Source organism: Vidua macroura, chromosome Z (assembly GCF_024509145.1).
Source record: "Vidua macroura isolate BioBank_ID:100142 chromosome Z, ASM2450914v1, whole genome shotgun sequence".
Taxonomy (NCBI): Eukaryota; Metazoa; Chordata; class Aves; order Passeriformes; family Viduidae; genus Vidua; species Vidua macroura.
In genome coordinates this window covers 52,100,586-52,124,699 of record NC_071611.1, presented here as the reverse complement: position 1 = coordinate 52,124,699, position 24,114 = coordinate 52,100,586, and the positions used below count along the sequence as shown (strand labels likewise).

The following is a 24,114-nucleotide window of genomic DNA, read 5'->3' as shown; positions in this document are numbered from 1 at the left end:
AGTGAGAAAAAATGCAGGTGAGAAGTTTTACCCATATGGCAGCGTGATCCAGTCCATCCAAGGGGGCAGTCACATTGGTAAGGGGCCACACAGCGACCTCCATTGAGACATGGCAGAATGCATATTGCTAAGGAGAAGAGAACCAGAGAAAACAATTATGTCCCATGAAAGCAAAGAATAGAGTGTGCAAGAGATGAACTTATGCTTAACTAGAAACTCCACTGCCCCTTGAAGTGTTTGCATGGAGTATCAGCAGAGCTGAGCAGGATCTACCCACCAGGCATAAGCAGCACATACAGCTGGCATGGCAGACAGAGATGACAAAGTGTAGTGGCAAATAAATGGATAGGCTGGAGCAATTGCTTGTAGGCTCTGTGCTCATGGGAAATGAGCCAGGGCTGTCTGTATCTTGCATGTAATATCCATAGATACTGGCCACTTCTGTGATGGTGCTAACAAAACCAGTTCATGCTTTAATCACAAAAAATTGGACAGTTCGTGAATTCTCTGGGCTTGGAGATGTAGCATCCAAAACAAGTTAATCTGTGCCCTCCCCACAGAAAAGCACTTTGTCTAGGCTCGTGAAAACATGCTGAGACAGGTGAGAACATAAGCCTCTTGGGGAAAGGCAGCTTGGATACAAGGCATTTTGACTGAAAAAGGCTAGAGCTGAAAGCTCTGGGGAAGAAACAAAGCACATACCAAGCAGCTGATGACCTCTGGACAGAGCAACAATTGAGCTACACTGCTCCTGTGAGCAGATCTGCAAAACTCCCACATGTTCATGCTTTAAGTATCTTTACAAAACTATCAACTCCACTATGCTAAGTGAACAAAGTACTTGAGCATACATGCTCTAAGAAGAGCAAGAGTTGAGCTAGGTCTCAAACTTGGACTCAAGTCCAAATGGACTTGGAAGTGCCACTCAAGTGGCACGTCCAGTAGAGTTTAATACTGGGAGGGTGGATGGGGGCTGCAGAACACTGATGTAGGGGCTCTTCTGCTGCACAGCAGAGGTCAAGCTGAGCAGGTGCAATCAGCTTGGATAAGAAAATAATTGTGAACTTCCATGGACCTCACAGGACTAACCTGTATCACCAGGAAATACTTTTCTATATCATTAAACTTGTAGTACCATGCAAGTTTTTTAGAATGGCCAGGACTCTGTAAAGAAGATGAATCCTATCTTTTTTGTGAAATGTACTGTGAACTACAATGTGACTGAATTCTCTCAGTGGCCTAACTGTGGTCTGATGCTGACAGGTCAGTGCTCAGTGCCAGCACTCAAAAATTCCTTGGGCTTCCAGAACAGGCCCGTAACTTCTAAGACTAAACCTGTTCTTCTGTTCACTGGTGCACCTTGTTTGACAAGCAATGCAAAATTGGTATTGCACTGACCAATTGTGGGAATTCTTTTCCCCTTTTCTAACTATCTATACTAAAGTAAAAAAAAAAAAAAAAGTTAGTGCCTTTACCTGCAAGAAGTGTGGCCTGCCTAGTCAGTTGCCAGTCTGAACTGGATGATTGAAATGGCTGGTTCTGGAGAATGCTTCAAGTGTCATTACTGATGAAACTAATAAACTCAATTGTGGGATACCAAACACAGTTTTGTCAGACACAGGGTGCAGTCCTCTTCTGCTGAGACTGTGAGACTTACAGGACTAAATTGCATGTATGGCTGTGGTGATATTGCTAGGCACAGGGACAGAAAAAGAGGAGCTGTATACTATCACAGCAAAGTATACCACATAGCTGGAGTTTCCAAAAACACAAAAAGACAAAACTTGCTGAACCTCTTGTTCTTATTCTGTATCTACCACTAGTTTGTGCCATGGGTAACTGATACTGTCACAGAGAAGACTTGAAAGCTGCAGAGATAGATTCAGTGGACCATTTTAACAAATGATACATCTTAAATACTTGAACCATATTCTTTTCCAAGAACTAGATGAGACTGTCCGAAGTTTTTATAGGTTTCCATGTATACTCAAATTCAAGGGCAGTGACTCAGATATGGGGACAGTGACACCACCCCTGCTGTAAATCTTGGACACACTAAAGCCTTACATCAGGACCATACTGAATACTAAATACTAAATAAAGGCACTTCCCTTTTCTATCCACATAGGCCTATGCCTTACTATGTGTACAGTAATAAGGTTCCTCATGCAGCAGCTATGCCAGCCTGAAAGGGTTAAATCTCCCAAATTCCTTGTGCTAAGACCACCATGAAGAGAAACACTGATCAAACTGGCATCCCAATGTCACCCAGGGAATCTGATTTGAGAGTCAGATTTGGCTCTTTTCAGTGAGAGCAGGTCCACTTCTCTAATAATCTGGAGATCCATGACAAGAAAAACCAGTCTAGAATTTGTGAAGCACAAGTACACAGGTTAGGAGGGACAGCGTGGAAAAGGTGACACATTACATTATTTGAACATGAACTGATGAGGTTCATAACCACACACTGAGAAAAACGGAAGCCAAGAAATTAATGCAGCCACCAGCAGAACACTCACGCCTCTTCTGTTCTAATCTCTGTTCATTCCCCAAAACTATCAGGTATTGCTATTAGAAACAGACTTTGGAGAAATGAAACAAGGTGTTCTTCAACCACAGTGAAAGAGCACCCAGAAACAAAATCACATCAATTAAAAAAGTGCTTGTTTTGCTTTGTAGATGTAAGGGAACGGTTATTTTTCTAGAAACAAGCCAAGTGTATACCTTTCTGTTCCCTTTCATTTGTCAAGCAGAATATATTAATGATTTTTATGGTTTTATCTCTTATGCCTTTTCTGGTTCACTGCAGTAAATTCATCTGTCTTATCTACAACACCCTTAAGATTACAGTTAGGGGTGGTATACATACGCTCTTCACAGAGACGGCCCATCCAGCCATCCGGACACGAGCAGGCGTTGGGTCGCTCGCAGATGCCACCGTTCTGGCACGGGAACCGACAGACAGCTGGAAACACCACGATTTCTTTACAAACTCTGGACAGTGAATTAGAAGCCTAGTAACTCAGCATCTTGCACAGACCTTTGCAGTTATAAAGCTTAGAGCAGAACAAACAAATGCAGTGAAGTTTAGAAACATTGCTTGATTTTGATTTCAAGGGCTATATCATCTTCTGGCTCTGTGTGTTTCATTAGGTACTGTAAGCAAGAGTGTGGCAATCATTAAGATAATCAAAAGATTGTCCACAGAAAGAATGAAAATGTAGACATATTTATAGCTGAATAAATTATTTGAATAGTGTTTCAAGGCTGACACTATTCTTTATCTGATTTTCCCGCTAACTTTTGTAAAACAAAATGAAAATACCGATACAATACACCATAAAAACCTATTACCCTCCTCACCCGTTCACCCAGGCCTTCTAAATTGACTCTGGAATAAAATCAAGCTTTCTTCTAACCTTGCTATGAAACACCAAGATAATGTCATCTGGCATAATATACACTGTGTCTAAAGTGAGATTAACTGTGTGATAGAACAGGTAATTTTTACTGCACTATCACCCAGCATAATAAGACTGACCAAAAAGGGTGCAGCAGGGGCACAGTAAGTGTTCATCTCAAGAACTCAAAGTGTGCCTACAAACCTCATCTAGCATTCATGCTTACTGCTGCTCCTCGGCTTCCATTCCTATTAATAAGCACCTGATCATAAAAATGAGGAATTTGGAGTGGAGTCTATCATGCTGGGCCAATATGGTGCCTGGGCTGAACAGACTTTGGACTTCTTTGTCACTTCTATGACACTGTACCATCTCTTGTCACATACATCCAGAGAAACCAGGACTACTTTAGAAAATCAGGTGAAAGCTATGCACAAACATTTTATATTTAAAGATCATTGGAGGAAGCGCAATCTTTCTCATGTTGATGTACATACATACAGAGAAAATGAAAAATTGTGGCTTCAAGACAGTACAACAGAACAAATAAGTAATCAGACTGACAGTAATCTCAGGAAACTTATTCTGAACTCCTAATTGCATCTGAACTGCTATTGTTAATTAGTTATTAGGTGAGCAAAATATGCATTTAAGCTTTGAGTGATTTTTAGCAATAAATACAAACAGTGGATTGGCACACTGAAACACTGCTCAGACCTGAAATCATCATTGGAAGGAATGCAAATCTTTCCCTCAGAGAGACAAACTTGAGTCACTCCTGGAGCTAAGCCATACCAAAATGCAAGCTACAGCTTGGAGTCTGTTGAAATGAGGCCAAACTCTGCCATGTTATTTTTCAGTCTCAAGAGCCTTCCCATCAAGTGTCAGCTGATAATGAGAATGGGAAGAGACCTCTGAAAGATTAACAAAATTTGCAATATTTTAGCAGTGATTTTGAAAATTTCTGTTGCAAAAACATCTGTTACTACACAGACAGCTTGTCTCTGGGTGTTGACTAAAGCAGAATAATGTGCCAAACAGGTTTCTTTTCTGCAATGGAAGAACCATTTAAAGCTTTGTGTGATCTACACCACTTAAACAATATTCCATGAATGTATAATGGGATGTGAGATAAAAGATTCATGTATAAATGATATCCCATATTAAATTCAAAGCCCATGAAATAAGGTCTCTGAAATGCATTTTTCCTCTCTGTCAATGTAGAAGATGCAGGTATTTCATGAGTTACAAAAATTGCTTTGGATGACAACTCCATGCTACTCAGCAATCAGATGTCAGACAGAGATAGGCTTTTCCTGGATTTCTGCCCAGGTCCTAGTTGTGAAATTGAGTGAGAATGTATCATCCCTAGGTGTGCACTTGTTATACACCAATTTAGGAAAGCAAAGACTACTTGTCTGTAGCTGTGAGGATTATTCTTATCAATGGACAAGACTAGAAAAATGCTTGGGACTGGAAGTTAAGCTGAGATATCTTTTTTTTTTTTTTTTTTTTTTTTTTTTTTTTTTTTTTTTTTTTTTTTTTTTTTTTTTTTTTTGTCTATTGTAGAAGCAAGCAAATGCAGTCCTGATGTGCTGGGGAGAGAATAGAAAGGATCAATTCTGACTTTAGTTAATGGTAGCAAATATCACATCCGTTGTATCAATCTTTTGACATCCCCTTGTAAATTTATCTACACAGGACACAAAAGCATCACACTGCTGCAAGTCAAATGTGTCAGAAGGGGAAAAATAAATTCTGTTATCTGTTTTCAGCTTTACAAAATGCTTTCTTGTGGTTACAAGTGAATAATTTCCTCAGGCCCAGTTTCCCTCTCATAATGTTCTTATTTGCTGATAGGGTACAAACTTTCTTGCTGACAGCTCCATATGGACCACTCACAGTCAGCAAGATGTGAAGAGGGCATACAGACAAGAGTTTTAGAGCACTTCAGAAAGAAGAAACTGGAGTCAGGTAAGCTGTGTGCATCTGTGCAGCCTAATGAGTCCTGCAGATATTTACAGTCACCAGATCCAGGCTAATACTTCTCACTCCTGAAACTCAGATCAGAATCTGGCCAGCAGCCTCTAACCAGTGGTGATTCAGGCAAGTGCAGCTGTGGTGAGAGCTCTTCCAAAGAAGTCTGCTTTTTAATTATAATATTTACATTAACAAACCTGTTCAGCTGGGACAGAATGTTTCAAGCAGGCTTAGAAAACATTAATAATCAAGTCATACAGCCATAAGCAAGAAATGCAGCATGAGTCATTACAAAGAGTGCTTTCATGTAGTTTCTGATGTAGACCACAAAGGCTTGGGTCCTGTAGGACTTCTGTTAGGAAAATCACTCACATGAATTATAAAGCAGTTTTGAAAGATCACTTTGACATGTGTCATGAAAATGCAGGACAGTCCTTTCACAAACATCTTTAGTTCTTTTAAAGTCCCCTTTTAGAAAAGAGGAGAGAAATTGTTATTCCCCTCCCTTAATATGCAGGTTATTCTGCCTTGTTTTCCACCTTCATCATTTGTCTACCTCTTCACTGCATTTTTTTGAAATAATTTTCCCTAATACTTATTATTCTGAACAGTTCCAGTAGATACTGCAGTGTTACAAACAGAATGTTTGACATTGCTTTGCAGATCAGCCCTTCTTGGTTCCTGGTGGCCAGTGGCATGAACGTTTCTTAGCAGACAATGGCATCCCTTGGCATAAAGGAGTTCTTTGTAACTAATAAATACTAAATAATAATAAAAAGTAAACCTGGTGATATTAAAAAAATGGTTGAACAATCCAAAGTATTACAATTGGAACAGATAATATTCAAATAATTTTGCTACTGAATTCTAGCTTAGTTAAAGTAGCTATTATGCAGAGATCCCTTGAATTCTGTAGCCATCACAGTTTAGAAATACAAACATTTTAGAAACAGCCTGGTGCTTTAGGAGCACAAATTTCTAACAGGACTTTTGGATACATCATGTCAACTGAACTAACTCAGTTGCTTTCCTTCAAATCTTCTCTACTTGCCTGTGTGATGGGTATTTATGCCAGTGGCAAGCCACAGTCACAAACCCAAGACAAACCTGTTTGTCAGGAAAAGCTACTCTATTCCTGAAATATTCAGGAGGTGCAAGCCCTCTTCTTTGGTTCTGGTTCTCCTCAAAATGCTGTAGTGATCCATGATTTTTAGGCAAGACATTATAACTATCAGATACAGGAATTTAGGTGAGTGCCTGCTTTCATAGAGTACGGTAACTCAACTTGTTTAGGTGACAGCATTCATAATATTTTGCTGTCAGAATTCATATAAAAAAACTGATGAGGGTCCATGATTTGCCAGGCTTATCACAGGACAGAATCCTCTGTCTCCAAATGGCTTCTGACCTAAATAGAATCTCTCTGAGGAAGGAAAAACTGTTGCTTGTATTTTAACATGGGGAGCTGAGACTTGCAGGAGAGGCAGACTTGATAATTCTGATGATGACTCCAATGTTCCCAGGTGAGTGTCCTTGAACTTTTCTTCTTCTGTGTGAAGAGGAATGTGGCTGCTTGTGACTGGCCACTGTTGTGTTGTAAGGTTTTTTACTTTCTAAACAGAATACCTAAAGCTCAATTTGTCATGGTGGCTGTTCCACAGTCTGAAATAAGACTTCAGGGTGCAGCCAACTCCCTGCTCCACAGCTACTCAGCAGCAGAGGGCAAGCCAAGCTTCTGACATGGAAATGGCAGATGGCAAGACCTTTTCTACCAAAGCCCTATGACCCTGAACTCTTTTGCTGTGCCTCATCCATGGCTTTAAGTTAGTACTTGAATATGCTTATATATGTTTTTTATTGTTGAGTTTATTTTCTCTTCAGTTTTTTGTTTCCCCCATTTTCTGTTCAAAACTTTTTATTTATTTGAATCTTCTAAATGGAAGAGTTAACTCTTGGCTTTAAAAAAGTGAATGTTTTAGCTCAACGGACCACGAAATTACAAATACCTGCTGATATGCCAAGTGTAGAAAGCCTGGTATATTGTTAGATCTATGAATTTTCTAGAGTGCTCAGTGTGTATCATTTAGTAAGCTATATCAATCTACCTCTTATTTATTGCAAATTGAATTTCAGGAGCTGCCACACTTTAAACATAGTGAGCCATTTGTTCTGTTTTGGTTTCTGCAGTGTTCAGTTTTTGACTGTGAACAACTGACTGGCAATGCTTATCTGAAACAGCTCAGCTTGTCAGGAAGATGACTAGTTCTGTCCCTTTCTCACAAAAGATGTCAGGAGAAAAGATCCTAGGTGTGGGATATAATACTGTAGCAAAAAAACCTGTAAGACTAGCTAGGACTATAGAAAAAAATTACAGAAGCCTTCTCTTTAACTTGGAAATAAAGCAATAACCTGGCATTAAATGCCCTGAGTGAAACTATGACTGCACTAAAACTAGCAAAAATTTCACTTTCATTTTTATTGTACCTAGGATGACACCTCTGTGTTTATGGCAAGTTAAGCTATCATTCTGTTAATAAAAAATACTTACCTTTGCAGGTAGGTGGTGTTGTCCATGTTCCATTTTCCAAACAAACACTCCGCAGGGCCCCCTCCATCATGTACCCACTGTAGCATGAATAGGTGATCATGTCTCCATACTGATAGACGCTACCACGAATCAGAGCATTCTCTACATGAGCTGGGGGACCGCAAGATATCTCTAAACAAAAAAAACCATCCAGATGTTGGTGAGCTGCAGAGCCTGCATGACACTGGTTTTAATCCTAGACACAATGCTGTCTGGGGGAGATGCCACAGACACACCTCTGGTGGTAAATCAGCAGTGGAGTCCAAGGATCTGGACAAACTTAAAAAGTGGGCTCATGAAAACGCCATGATGTTCAACAAGTCCAAGTGCGAAGTGCTGTGCTCAGGTCAGGACAATGCCAAACATGAATACAGACTGGGAGAAGAAGTCACTGAGAACAACCTGAGAAGGGCTTGGGGTTCTTTTTGGTGAGAGGCTGGACATGAGCCAACAGTTGCATTTTTGGATGCAGCCCTGAAAGCCAACTGTATCCTGGGCGGCATCAAAAGAAGTGCGACCAGCAAGGTGAGAGAGGGGATTATCTCACTGTACTCTGCCCTTGTGAGACACATCTGTAGTGCTGCATCCATCTCTGGGGCCCTCAGTACAAGAAAGTGTGGGTCCAGAGAAGGGACACAAAAATAATCAGAGGGATGGAACATCTCTCTTACCCAGACAGGTAAAAAGAGCTGGGATTATTCAGCATGGATCAAGGAGAAGGCTTCAGGGAGACCTCAGTGCAGTTTTCCAGTTTCTTAAGGGGTCTAATTAAGAGGAGGTAGTATTTATATGGGAAGATAGAGACAGAACAAGAGGTGATGATTTTAAATTGAAAGAAGGCATGTTTAGTTTAGATATTAGAAAGAAATTCTTTACCCAGACAGTGATGAGGTGCTGGAACAGGTTGCCCAAGGAAGCCGTGGATGCCCCATACCTGTAAGTGCTCAAGGCCAGGTTGGATGGGACCCTGAGCAATCTGATTTAATGAATGGCATCCCTACCCATGGTGGCAGAGGGGTTGGAACTAGATGATCTTAAATGTTCTTTCCAACCCAAGCCATTCTGCAATCCCATGAGTCTAAACAGTATTGCTTGCAAGAAGTCAAAAGGTTTTCCAACATGCTTGCAAAAGGATACTGCCTTCTGTCAGTATCAATAAATAAAATACACAGTCTTTCTGCAACTCTTGTCTCATCACCCATAATCTCATGGGAATCATTCTTAGGGTATTTAGGGTATCCAACAACCAACCCAGCTCCAGGGCTTGCAAAAGGTAAATTAAAAATACATTTACAGAAGGGCCTAGTAAATAGTAGGATGAATACTGTTGAAGCACCAACCCACATAGATGTATTCTGAGTCCTTTTAAAGGAAAATCTCTGTTAGGAAGAAAGAAGACACAGCTCTTCTCTAGAGCTTCTTAGAGCCCGCTGGAAAGCACCAATCCCTGTGGAACGATGTGTCTTGTACTTACTTTCACACTTAGCTGTGGCTGGAGTCCAGGTCTCATCAGCATTGCAGGTGATCACAGACTGCCCTTTCAGCTGGTAGCCTTCCCTGCACCTGATGGATACATTCTGGCCAACATGAAAATCCACCTCTGACAGAAGGGCATTCTCTGGGATTATGAAAGGCACAGGACAAGGGTTTGCTGTTCAAAGTAAGGGTGTGAGGGAAAAGAAGAAGGGAAGAAAAAGAGATGGAAGGAAGAAAGACCACTTTAGAATAGTTTCTGCAAATTTCAAACCTAAAACACAAGAGAAGCAATAGAAATGAATGCTGTATGTGAGCCCAGTTTGTAATTTGATTTGAAATGATGCGATTTGGGTCATAAAATAATAATAAAAAGATTTCTAATTCACTGCTGTCACATGGCTTGCTATCATGCTCTGCTGATGCCAGGAGAGCACATTCTAAGCATGTAAGTGAGAAATATCCTACTTGTTAGTGTGAAACCATTCTCTCTTGTCCTTCCTGTTTACCATAACATTTCTATAAAAGAGAACCAGACTTATCCTACTTCATGTTCGGAGGGGCTGGACCAATAAAGAGCACCAAAAATTCAGATGTTTGATTAGAGACTTACTGTGACATTCAATAAAGTTTAGAATCTCTCTAATTTCATTTATTGATAGCTGTAAGCTTGCTGGGCTATTTTTGCATGGTCTATTGATCTCATCCCCAGTGTGGAAAATATTGGCTCTATAAAGAGCAGAGATTTATGTCAGTTTCTTGATAGTAAAATGAATAAATACTTTGTAATACAAAAATTAAATGTCTAAATCAACCATCCTAAGATGACACTAGGTCTTGAAATTATTTACAGACATATACAGCAACAAGGAAGGCTATTATGGGTGTGTGGGTACAATGCACATGTACATAACACACTATTTCACAGAATTGCAGAAGAATTTATACAGCCATTAAGTCCAACCTGCTTCTCCAAGCAGGGACAACTAGGTCAGAAGTTGCTCTGCAACCCGATCAGAAATTTGAGTTAAATTTGAGTAACTCTGTGGCTGGAGAGCTCTCTGGGTTTCTGCTCCTCTGTTTGACTCTGCTGATAGTAAAAAGTTTCTTCAAAAACTTCACTGGAGGTTCCTTTATTGCAACTAGTGTGCATTGCATTTCACTCTAACACTGTGCAACTCTGAGAAGAATCTGGCACTTTTTCCTTTACACCCTGTCAATATGTCACTTGTGGACAAAAATAAAGTCTCCCTTTCGCCTTCTCCTCCAAATGATTCTCTCACCTGCTTCTACTATATATCAAGTGGTTGACTGTAATAACTCCATTTTATGTCATCTTTCCAACTAGAGGGATCTATGCAAAAGACAGCTTATTTTTTTACTGTCACAAAAATACACTCAGAGAAATCAGTGCTTTAACTTGTATCCATAACTGCCCCTATTGTTTCTCTGCAAAAACTTTTCCATTACAAAGCAAACACACACGTTTACAGAGAGGCAAGGGATTACTCCATCTTCCATCTCTTGTGCACTCTGCTGCTGGTTCTCCTTCCAAGCTGTATCCCCTCTCACAGAGATATGTTACTGTACTGCCAACTGTATTGTTTTCATAAATTGCTTTCCCATTCAGCAAGGAAATTGGAATTTTGCATCTGGTCTCTGCAAAGGAAGGGGTCTTATTAATTCAGCTTGATATTTAGTCCTGGACTTCAAACATTTCCTGAATTAATAACACAATATGTTTAAAGTCACCACAGACTTATAAATAATGAAGAACATTGATTCAGTAACCTTGGGAAGGAAATGTACCCAGCCTAGAAAAGAAGCTCCTCCTGGAGACAGAGAAAAGCCCCAACAAAATGGGGAAGTGAGGGCACATTTATGACTTCAGACTGGGGCCAGTAGGGCAGAAAGATGGAAATCATTCTTTCTTGCCACTGATAGATTCTCCAGAAACCCCACATTACAAAATCATTTCTCAAAACCAATTCAGTCTCTGGATTATATGATATGCATGCATAAGGGAGGAGCTATTGCTTATCCCAGATTGGAATGTTCCAGGACACAAAACCAGTTACCTTCACACAATGGCAAGGGCTTACTCCAGCTCCCATTGGCAAGACATGTGATATTCTGGGGCCCAACAAGATGGTATCCAGAGCTGCACACAAAGGTTACATTACTTCTGTATGTGCTTCCAGTAGACATGGCCTCTGCTTTTTCAATGGAGGGATGAAGCCCACAAGTAATTTCTAGGAGAGAAGAAAACTTTTGGGTTTTATACACAATGAAGACTAGTCTTTCTATGAGTCACACACCATCTGATAGCTCTGTTCTTACCCTGAATTAATGGAAAGACAGCAAGAAAGAAGCTGTGAACTGTTACATGGAGAAGAGTTATACAGTTCCTTTCCTGCCCTTTCTCCTGGGGTTCACACTGCAGACACCCTGAAAGTGTGTCTAAATGTATTTGGTGGTGTTATAAAATATGAGGTATGTTCAAACCAACAGAGGATCCAGAATATTTCTTCTGTGCATGCCTGATGCTGCATTTTCAGTCCCGTTTGTGCTCCTACAGTGGAAGATGATCTCAAAATGTGCTCAAGAACCATGGCAGTAGTTAAGAAGAATCTTGAGCCCTGTCCCACACTGTGGAGGCCAAGTAAATTCATCAAAGGTAAGAGAGAACAATGCAAGGCATAGAACTATGACATCAGCAAGAAAAGATGGAAAATTATTTACTGGTAAAGACTATAAATATTTGCATTTTATTTATAAGTTGTATGAAATAAGTAATAAATCCTTGTTCCTAAGCTCCCTCAATTAGTTATTTTCTTGATAGAGAGCCAAGATTTGATCCTAGGGAGCACAGCTGTGGTATCCAGACATACTGAGTGGCCAGGATATACTTGCTTTGGCATGGCAGGGGTGAACATGTCCAAGGCTCTGCACACCATAATACAAGACAAGTCAGATACAACAGGCCACCCTACTGACCTCAGCATGACTCTCTCTGTGTTTATGCCATTTCAATGTGCCAAAAGGAGACTGCTTCTGATCAGAGAGGTACTGCCAATGAGAACTTCTCTGGCTTTTCCTCTGACTCCTCCTCTTACAGACCCTTTGCTGGAGGGAAAGACAGGGAGGAAGCCAGACAAAACACTCTCCTCCTGCCCTAGCTTTCCTGGACATCACATTGCTCTGCTTGCTACTTACGTGTGCATGTAGGGGCGGAAGGGCTCCACTTTTTGTCAACGTGGCAAATCCTTCTGCTTGGCCCCTGTAGCTCAAAGCCAGGGTCACAGCTGTAAAAAACTTCACTGCCAAACAGGAACTCCTCTCCCTGAACAGATCCATTTTCTATCATGTCTGGAGGTCCACATGATATTCCTGTAATGTAAGCAATACTTCCCAATCAAACAAAATGTATCTGTTCACTACTCCTCCACAGGTTTTACTCTGAGAAACAGGAAAGAACACAGCAGTTTTCTGGTCATTGCCAGGAATTTGCCCCCAAATAGCAGAACAGAATCATACTTGGTGCTTCCACTAAATGCTAAAAGTAAAAAATCTGTTGTTACTGTGCTGGCAGGAAACCTCAGGAAACTGTTGCCTCTTTCAGCCAACAGGTGAAGTCAGCGTAAGCATTTGTGTAGAAACTCCTATTTCAGCACTGCAAGCAATGACATCTCAGAGAAGTGAAGTGCCTTTGAGGATGATATCCACAGTTACCCTGGAGGATGCTAAATACCAGTAACTCCTGGCAACTAACGTGTTCAGAGGTTCTCAGTAACCGCAGAACCCATGACCTCAAGTGTCAGAACTATTTAAACCTGGAAGCTCTCTGCAGAGAAGCAAGGCAGAATGGTGTAGAGATTTTCTTCATACTGCTACCTGCACACACCAGCAATTCTGTCCTTTCAGGTTGTTACCAGTGGTACTTACCAAAATGTTTAGGTAAATGCAGACAGTATGGGTTATAAAGCAAAATGAGCATTAGTGATTTCTGTTGTATGATATCACCCTTGATCAACATTAAGTGATAGATTCAGGTAGAACATACTTCTGCACACTGGCACTGTGCCACTCCAAAGCTTGTCTTCTTGGCAAGTCCGTTTTGCATCACCCTGTGAAACAATAGAAAATGCTCAAAGAACAACTTTGCTTTAGTTAACTCTTTTCTCCTATCATCTTTAGTATCCAGCAAAGTGAGGAAGCTTTTTCTCCATGTGCCACCCATGTAAAGAGAAAATGAAGTGCTACAGCCCAAGTCTACTAGTAGAGTTTATAATAGAACTTTCTGCAAAATGATGGGTGTTTGTAAACAAAAAGTTTGTGGGGCCAGTTAGTTAGTTCTTTTGTCCTTGTATCTCCGGAGTATCATCTTTTTTGTTAGTTTTATCATTCTTGTTCCTAGGAATGTGTTGTGATGACAAATTTTCTCCTTTCAGGACTCACTTATAGGAAATTCAACTAGCAATTTTTTCAACAACTGTACAAGCTTGTGTTTGATAAACATGATGTGCTGATTTAACCACATCCCGAACACTCATTCTTTATATTTGCCTATAAATTACATTATTTCTTTCTTACATAAAAGTTTTATGGAGAGTCTAATAGCCCAGGATTTAATTCTTATTTTATTCCAAGACATGGAGAACAATATTTAATTATGTCCCTTGCTGTAATGTACTTTTATTACAAAGCAGACCTATCGATAAAGAGCAGCTGTTTGACATGTTGTACAGCATCACACCCAATGGACTTTGCTTCCCAAAGAAAAAAAGCAGGACTTCTACAGCTCCATGAGCCATCAGCAGGACTTCTACAGCGGGGACACAGTTTGGCACTAGGTGGCAAAACTGGATTACAAAGCCTTGGAAGGGCTTATTACTATGTAACGATGCTGGTTTATTGCTTCCTAGAATTATTTGAAACAGCAACTCTATCTTTTTGTCTAAATACCAACACCTTAATCCCCAGTGATATTGCATATTTGACAACATAATGAAAATTAAAGTCATTGTCACTTAAGCATTCTCCAAACTCTTATTTTAACTTGACTGAGTGAATTAACTTCTGACTGGGTGTTTTTACATGCATGAAGTTCTTAATTAGTTACTGGTGTTACAAAAGTACAAAGGCAGTGCAATCCTGCTGTCTGCTTGGCCCTCAGAAAACCAGCATTAAGAGCCAGCCTCTGTTCTGGAGACATCTCACCACCTCATGTCTCACTCATCACCTGGGGATAGTGGAGATCATGCTGTGCCTCAGCAACCTACTGGCATTTCTGAATTCACTGCACCTTTTGAAAACACCCCTGAGGTAGCTCTGAACTTGCTAGCCTGAATCCTGATACTGAGAAAGCAGTGCTGTTTCAGAGCTCAGGTGGGGATAAAAGCTGTAATAAAAGCAATGGACAGGAAAGAACTTTGATTCCTCCTCCATCAGGGAATAAAACTGCCATTGAACAAAATGGAATACCTTTGATCTATCACTTTAATACCATCTAGCAATGTCATAGAACTGAGGGCAGAGGAGTTTATGAGGAACTTTAAGTCTGGAAGGCACAACTCTTGGCACGCAGACATAATGATTGGGACACTACAAAATAGAAAAAAAATGCAATCTAACTATGGCTAAAGAACCAGAGAAATTAACTCTTCTGTGACTTATGGTCACAAGCATGTGTAATGCTGTATTTGCAGAGGACTTCAGTTAAGAAAACCGAAATACTACAAAATACCTGCTGAACAGGATTCTTATATTTGCTTCAACTATACCCTTAAGCCATTCAAAGGGTGCCCCAAACATACCATGAACTCTCTACAGACAGTAACAAAACCAGCAGACATTCAGCTTCTACGGTGTCAAAATGAATGAGGCAGTTCACAGCAATCACTCAGGAACTGAAAATGAGAACTCAAAGCTTAGAGCGTTAGAGATTTGAGCTTGCTTACTTGTAATTCATAGCCAGAGTCACATTTATAAAGAGACACATCTTTGTAATTGTATTTAGTGCCAACCACAAATCCATGCTCTGGAGACTCTGGAGTTCCACAGGACACAGGACTGCAGATGTCATCAGAAAATGGTGGCACCCAAACACCATTTTCCTGAAAAATAAATGTAATTAGAAATGTAAGAGCACTGCTTTATATGTGCAATTATATATGCCATCATATCCAATTGAAAAAGAAAAATCATAGTAGGAGCATACAGTTGCTGTGGGTGTGCAGATATAATATTATCTGTTCAATCCTTTATAAAACTTGGTAATTTAAGTAACATTTTAAAGAGGTTAACACAGACTGGAGTTATCTTTGGCAGGAACACTTAGCTTGAGATTTAAAAGACAGAAGGAACAAAAAATAAAATGGGGAAAAAAGCTTAGAAAAGCAAGTTCACTAGTGCAAGGTCACCTAATCGCTCAGGGAACACATCAGAAGAATGAAAAGTACATCTGCCTGATTTCATGTTTTGTCTTTCTCTCCTGCTTGAATGTCTAACACCATGGCTAAGTGCTTCAGCAGACTTCTCTGACTCAGTAAAGGAAGTCTGATACCTGAAGAAACACTTGTCAAAGACAACTACTACTACTACTTCTACAGATATTTGAAACAGCAAAATGTGGGGGAAACATTTCATAAGAAAGACTTACTCTGCAAACCCACACGTGCTCAGCTTTTCTCATACAAGCATACTTAGTGACTTTAAAAGTCTATTTACAAAGTTAAGATGAGGTTGTCCACAGCGAATATGACAGGAGATTACCAGCAGAATTGATTAAGATGTTTGTTCTTTAACAGAGGATTCAAGTTTCTACAGGTGTTCAGTGGATTAAAATGTCTGCTGCCTGTTATTCTGGAGATAAAGCTCTGCATGCAACCCTCAAAATACATTAGAAATCTTGGACATAATTTTTAAAAATCTCCCATAATTTAATGCCTGGCATGTGATAAAATGAATGCTTTTCTAAAAGACAGCCTCAGCTTTTGATGGAAGAAGAAATAAAAAATTTCTTGTTCTGAAAGTCTATACATAGAAAACAAATAATTGTTCTTGGGAAACAACTAAACACACTATATTTTGCAAGAATGCGCTTTGAATTTTTTTGTTGAGTCCAGTTAAGGGCCAAAAGGTAAGGAAGATATAAGAAGGACTCCTGAATTCAAGAAGGCCAACAGAATAAAACCGTGCTAATAAAACTATACCTTGCATGTAGATGTGCTTGCTCCCACCAGAGTGTAGCCTTCTACACATGACAAAGTGATGCTTGTGTTCACAGTGAAGTTGTTCCCAAGTGCGATTACATTAGTGATATTTCCTGGAAGGGGACACTTTCTGGGGCAACAGGAAATACTTTGAGGGGACCATTGTCCATCTTCCTGGCAAGTGCATACATCCACTTCTGTCGCCATAGTGTACCCTTCCAGACATCTGCAACACAGCATGAAGACCTGACCACAGAGACACAGCTAGGAATGACCCAAAAATTAAAAAGTCAGGACAGTAATTTTTCAGCATTAGTTGTTAATAAGTACCTCTTGAGATTCTTCTATTATTTCAAGGTAAGCCTATAAGAAGTATGTCTGGACTGAATTCATTCTGTTGCAAGAGCTGGAGACTTCAGACTTAATTTCCAGTTGTTTCATGCTGCTGTAGCATCACAATGGAAAATGAGTTGGTGGCTTTAGTACTCAGAGGGTACTGGAAGTTTTAGTGCAGTCTCTACACTGCCCATCTCTTAGTTAGGAGGGCCTTTGGTGAGGTAAAGAGAGTGTGAGAGCACCAAGCAATGCTAAAGATGATCTCACAAGAGAACAAACCAAGCCTTAGCCTGACCACAGACCATTTGCTTAGACACTCAAGGCTCACTCAGTGGTGCTTTACCAAGAACAACTCAACTGGCTTGCACTAGTGGGTTTACTAGTGGGCAGCAAAAGTACTCCCTTCACCTTGTTAAAGATGCATAGGAATGAGTGATACTGTTCAATTCACCCACCTGCTATCTCTGTCCCAGTTCTGTCCCATACCATTATTTGCTTTTACCATCAAAAATAAATCTCTCCTTTGGCCAAGGCTTTCTTCATCTTGGAGAAAGAGATCTGCAGTGTATACACTTCATAAAATTAACAAAAAAACTCAGTTTCTCGTATCTGACAAAGGAGTAACTTGCTCCAGTGCTCCAGACAGCACAGTGCTGCAGTGCAGAAAATGGGATAAGAGGGATATCGAGCCTTTTGTATTACAAGAGCCGCCTGAAGCAGAAGGAAAACATAAATGCAATGCCAAGAGGAGAGAAGCTGCACACCCTGCTGACTGTTGCTGTCACCCGCTAACAAAACCTGTATGTTGAAACCAGTGCTTCAGAGGAGAAGAATAAGAAAGCAAATGGAAATGGGAAATTAAAGTCAGTGGAGGCATCAGCCCAACAGGCTGAAATGCCTTTCTGGAGTTTTCCTGAGTGGTCCAAATAATATTTTATAAAGCACATGGCAATGTGGGCTTTGTCAATCTGACTATGTAGAAACTTGCACTAACTGAGGGTACACAAACCTTCCATCTTCATTCCTTCAGAGACTTTTAATTAAAACAGAATAGCAGCATCATACTCACCTGTACTGGACCTTACTTCCATAGGTGTAAGTGCTCCCAAAAACCTCTGCATTTGGAATAGATGGTGGTGGGCCACAGCTTAAGGGCTCACAGCTTGGGTATGGCTTCTTCCACACACCTGTTTCCACACAAGTCAGTTCTGGACCCTCCTTCATGACAAAACCTGTCAAGCAGGTATAGATGATTGTGTTCTCATCTTCAGAGCTGCTGCCATTGATATATGTGTTGGGGATGAGGGGTGGAGCACCACAGGAAATCTGTCCACAGTGAGGAAACCCAGAACTCCATTTGCCAGCTGCCTCACAGGTGACTTCAGGAGGTCCCAGCAGTTTGAAGCCCTCCAGGCATTGAAACTGGACACTTACCCCACAGCTGAAATCTGTACCAAGAACGACCCCATTTTGAATCTGGGGTGTAGGACACAGACAGGGTAGGCAAGATGGAAGACTTCCACTCCAGGAGCCATTGGACAGGCATTGCCGTAAGGGATTGCCATGCAGCTCATAACCAGGGAAGCATATATAGTGGACAAATTCCCCAAAAGTAAAGGCTGAGCCATTCAGAAAGCCATGGGAGATGTCTTCAGGGGGTCCACAAATGACTGGTTCACAGTGTGGTGCTTCTGAGTGCCAGGTACCATCACTCTGACAGGTAAGCGTAGACACTCCTTGCAGGGTATAACCGTCATTGCAGTGATAGTGCACTTCTTTATTAAAGCTGAAATCTGAGCCAGTAGCTCTCCCATTGGGAAGAGGCAGTGGCACAGGGCAGGTCACAGCTTTGCAAACTGGAGTGATTCCGCTCCAACTTCCATTTGCAAGGCAGACTCTACTCCTGTCCCCATTTAACAGAAAACCTTTGTTGCAGCTATACTCTGTATGTCTCTGGAACGTGTAGTCCTCTCCAGTTACCTGACCGTTCTCCAAAACTGGTGGTGGGCTGCAGGAAATAGGAATGCAGATTGGTTCACTGCCATCCCATTTCTGGCTCTCTTGGCATCTCCTCTCTGTGGGGCCGTTTAACTGGTAACCAGGATCGCACTCATAGTAGACAACACTCCCATAAGTGTAGTTTTCCCCTCTTATTTTCCCGTTCAAAAGATGGGTAGGTGAATTGCATGTTATTGCTTTGCAGTAAGGAGCAGTGTGACTCCACTGTCGACTTGGCAAACACAGTCGTGTGTCAGAGCCAACCAGTGTGAATCCTGGCCTGCAGGTGTACCTCACTGCACTGCCGAGCCTGTTCTCCGTGACGTGCAAAAAACCATTCTCCGGGGAGGATGGCAAGGTGCACTCTATTGAAACACAGGCAGGGGCAGTGCCGTTCCAAGCCCCATCTTCTTGGCAAGCTAGAATGGGGTTTCCCAGCAGCTCGTAGCCAGAGTAACATGTGTATAAAATGATAGTTCCGAAAAGGAAAGTGGTGAGCTGCATTGCACTGTCCTCCTTCAAGGAACTTTTGAGGTCCTTCATGTTGTCAGCCAGCAACGTATGTGAAAGGGAGGGGTTCTCTGTAACACCCTCTTGGTCAGAACGTCTTTCCCCATGTCTCAACTGCATGTACTCTCCAAAGTCAATGTGAGGAGGCAGGCCACAGTCTGTTGGAAGGCAGGCTGGTGTAGAGCTAGACCACCCCAATTCTTCACAGGTCTGCATGGCAAGGCCTGACAGCTGGAAGCCTGGCACACAGCTGTAAATGACCATGGCCCCATAGCTATAATCTGCACCCTCCACAAAGCCATTCTCAATGGGTTGAGGGGGCTGACAATTTATGGCCTTGCAAGAGGGAACCTCTGTACTCCACTCTCCTGTTTCTAGGCATCTTAGTGTTTCCTCCCCTTGGAGCTGGAAACCTCTGTCACAGAAATACCTAACTGTCTGCCCGTAATGGAAATTTGTGAATGAGTATTTGCCATTGAGAATCTTCTTAGGCCTTGGGCATTGAATAGGTTTGCAAACTGGCTTTCCCCCAAGCCACTGTCCATCTTCTCCACAGAGGACAGTTGTGTTCCCTAGCAGTTCAAAACCTGATTTACATGTGTACAGGGCTGTGCTAAGGAAGGTGAGGCCCTGCACATCAACTATGCCATTCTGAATTTCTTCTGGTTGAGGACACTCCACGGGAATACATTCTGGCAAAGGCAAGCTCCATGAGCCATCAGCCTGGCATCTGATGGTGGACTCACCCTTCAGCAAAAACCCATCCACACAGACATATTTCACAGTGCTGCCAAAATAAAGGGATGAAGTCAAGGGGTCCCCAAAGGGGATATAGGGAGGTGCAGAGCACTGTACAACCTTGCAGAAGGGAAAGGAATCATTCCACTGCTGGGATGGCAAGCATTTCAGTACAGAGGAGCCATGCAAAACATAACCCTCCTTGCAGGAGAACTGTACAACACCGACTTGGTAAGACACTTCTCTCAAGACCAGCTGATTTTCTGCCAGAGGTGGTTCTGGACATTTTGTTGGCACACATTTAGGGCTTTGCTTTTTGCTCCATTTCCCAGACTTTTGACAGGTCCATGAAACATCTCCCATCAGCTCATAGCCTTCATCACAGAAGAACTCAACTTTGGAGCCCATATCAAAAGTTTGTCCCTTGGAGTAGCCATGCTGGATGGATGGTGGTTTTCCACAGCTGAGGGGAGCACAGTAAGGAGGCGATTCACTGTACCATTGTCGATTTGCTTGGCAGATAAACAGTGGGCTCCCAACCATCTGGTAACCAGAGTCACACTGATAATTTGCCTGATTTTCAAAGAAGTGTCCAGTGGTGTCCTGGAAAACAGTTTAGACAGAGACATGTCTGAAATGAAGATGCATGATTTGGGCAATAGGAGACTGATTTAATTTCTTGTGTTCTCCTGGTCTAGCTTCTAGTTGAATCCCTGACAGCAGTGAAGGCTGTCTCAGAAGGAATGAAGGCAAGTAACTGGCACAAAATATTTTGCCTCAAATAATGCACTCTGTTTTCAGGAAATCTGAGGCCACTTTCAAAAGAAAACAGAAAATTCAAGGCTTAAAACGTAAAAGCTAGAAAATAATTCCTCTGCTTTTTCCCTTCCTGACCCTTGAGACCAAAATAGATGTGGAGTGGAAAGGAAGATGGAAAAGAAATGGATCAGGGGAAGCTACCATCAAATGGCCTATTGTTGTCACGATTCTTTAGCTTCTATGTGTATCTAAGGTTGGAGCTCTCAAATCTACTGCTGCTAGGAGACATTTATAAATGCCACATATGCAGCTGCAGAGCCTTGAGCAGGCAGCTGAGGAGCACCTCAAAGTTGCAGTCTGGGCTTTATTGAGGTATTAAAATTTTTCTCTAACTGTAAGGAATATATGAAGGAGTGATCCTACCTAAAGAAGACAAACAGAGTGATATGCATAATTAGAAGATGCATCTGTGTGGGAGTCTGAACAGAAATTGTTGCTAGTACTGCTGGAAACCCATGTAGGAACTGGAATGTCAGCCTCCACCCTCCAAATTCATCAAATGCAGATTCTCTGGTATCTGGTATCCCTGGTATCTGGTATCCTGGTATCTTAAATCCCTGGATTTAAGGAAGGAAGAGGGATGCTCAGAAGAAAAATGCTTCAAAAATTCAATGTTAAATCTTTATAATAGTGGTTTTGATCTTCCTTACCACAATATTATCCTTGTGCACCAAAGCAAAGCACATCGTTGCAATTTAATTTGATAAGGAAAGGGAAGTTCTGACTTCAGTAAAGAAATGTGCTTGCATCAAACGAAGAAAAATTATCCCAAGGTGATTTATCTATTGTATATCAGATTTTTTCTCATAGCAGTGAAAAGAGCAAGGCTTATGAACTGGCATCAATACTTCAAATATAAGAATGCACTTGAAAGCTACCCAAGAACCAAACAAATGATGAATAAGACATTAAGGAAATCAGTTTAATAATGCATCTTGAGTTTCCTAACTGATAACCCACTTTATGATAGGAAATCCCATGGAAGTATTCATTCTTTTCAGATATGATTTTGCTGCAAATCCACCCACTTTTCCCTTTCCTTTTTCTATCCAATCATGTACTTCCTCAGTTTTGACAGAAAAGCAAAACAGAAGAAAGAAAACCCCAACAGCAACAGTTGTGAAGATATATTCAGTTTGCCATGGTACCAGGCAGATGAGAAAACTAATTTTGTACCTTAATAAAGCCATTCTCAAGCTGTGGTGGTTCTCCACAGGACACTGGGTGGCATGTGGGCAAGCTGCCACTCCAGTTGCCAGTGGCTTCACAGGTCCGCTTCTTCTCTCCCTTGATGTAGAACCCCTTGTTGCAGCTGTAAGCCACCACTGCTCCAAAGCTGTAGTTGGACCCACTGGCATAGCCATTGCTAATGTGGGGAGGCTCTCCACAGCGAACAGGGATGCACTGGATGCTCAGAGGAGAAGGATTCCACTGGCCCCCTCGGAGGCATTCGATCTTGGCTGAAGTGTTCAGAACAAAGCCTTCCATGCACTTGAAGCTCACAACAGAGCCAGCTGCAAACTTGGCTTTACTAATGGATTCCAGGATGCTGTATGAGACGGCGGATGGCTTTTCACAGAAATCAGCTATGCAGTGGGGCATGTCCCTGCCCTCTGGAGGCACCCATGTCCCTTCTGCATTGCAAAGCAGCTGAGAGTTATCAGCCAGGCTGTAACCATCCAAGCAGAAGTAATAAGCTATATCACCAAAGAGGCGATGGCCACTCTCTGGTGATGCATTTTCCACATGGGGTGGTTCATCACAGGATACTGCCAGGCACTGCTGGTGGCTCACATTCCACTTGCCGCTGGCTAAGCACTCTATGGTTTCAGGGCCAACTAATGTGTAACTGTGGATAAGGAAACCACATAGGAAGTCAAAAATACAAGCACTGTCAAACTCTACCTAAGGTTTCCTGAAGCCCTTTCAGTATGAGCTTGTTTGCTAGAACCCCAGAAGAATAGGATCCTTTAGAAAAGCTATGATCAACTTCAAAAGGAACATCCTAAAACTTACATGTCCATGGATGAGGTATCACAAAGGTGGATATATCCTAGCACACCTTGTGCATATTGCCTCTCTCATCTGTCTATCCAATGACCATTTCTGAACTTCCATTTTGTCTCAAACTACTACAATAAATCTAGTATTGTGCAGTGATGGTCCATGCAATCCCCAAGGAAATGATCCCACTCAGAAACTATTTCTGTTTAGCAAAACTGATTGGAAAAGAATGAGATGAAAAGCCTAGAAAGGCCTTTCGGGTTTCTGTATTAGACCTATCAATCTATTTTCACACTTGCAAGCAAAGTGAAACCTCTTAGTGAGTTACCCAGATATACTCTTACCAATAATGCATATAGCAATTTTAAAATATCTTATTCCTAAAAAGACACTGTTAAAAATACTAGAAAGCCAATAAAAAATTAATGCTGACTGGAAAAAACCCAATGAAATGATTTATAATAAAATTCTACCACATTAATATTGTTAGTGTAGCTGTAGTTCTCCAGTCTGTCTCTAGGATGCAGGGACAGGCATTAATCTGTGCGGCTCATCATCCCACTTAAACCCCTACTGCTTAAATATGCAACAGGTAGTAGTGTACTCACAGTACCTTTGACTGTTTTCTTATTTTTTTTTTCCCCAGTGGTCTCACAAAAAGCAAAGAAACAATAACTACTGCAAATTCCCCATTGACTTTCCAACTACAGGCTGTTCAGATTTTGAAGCAACATCTGCAAAACTGTTTTGTCTGGTTTGCAGGATTTGTTTTCAAGGCCTCATGATTGGACCCCAGAAAAAGAACCTATCATGTGCCAATGTTTAAAATGATCCGCTGTCACAGGCAAACAGCTGTGACAGTCTTTAAATGCTGCTATCCTACCCCATTTAAAGTGCTTGAATAGAAAAGAAAAGCAGCTTTTAAAATCATAATACAGTCTAGAAAACATAATAAAGATACTTTGCTTCAATTATGTTTCAAATAACATTGCAAAGCCAATTTATAAGAAAAATGCTGGCTTGTCAATTTACCTTTTTACACCAAGAAAAAGCA

General features: G+C 41.3%; 1 protein-coding gene across 1 annotated transcript in view; it reads right to left on the bottom strand.

The window, feature by feature from the left end:
• SVEP1 (sushi, von Willebrand factor type A, EGF and pentraxin domain containing 1) overlaps positions 1-24,114 on the bottom strand; it is a 117,127-nt gene that overhangs the window by 6,836 nt on the left and 86,177 nt on the right. Inside the window, exons 37-48 of the mRNA XM_054002732.1 lie at positions 22,233-22,905; positions 18,061-20,840; positions 16,656-16,881; positions 15,402-15,557; positions 13,505-13,568; positions 12,658-12,831; positions 11,520-11,693; positions 10,927-11,100; positions 9,443-9,619; positions 7,930-8,100; positions 2,870-2,965; positions 32-127 (exon numbers count right to left, since the gene is read on the bottom strand). Coding sequence (XP_053858707.1) covers positions 32-127; positions 2,870-2,965; positions 7,930-8,100; positions 9,443-9,619; positions 10,927-11,100; positions 11,520-11,693; positions 12,658-12,831; positions 13,505-13,568; positions 15,402-15,557; positions 16,656-16,881; positions 18,061-20,840; positions 22,233-22,905 — 4,961 coding nt within the window. The remainder of the gene's footprint in view (positions 1-31; positions 128-2,869; positions 2,966-7,929; positions 8,101-9,442; positions 9,620-10,926; positions 11,101-11,519; positions 11,694-12,657; positions 12,832-13,504; positions 13,569-15,401; positions 15,558-16,655; positions 16,882-18,060; positions 20,841-22,232; positions 22,906-24,114) is intronic.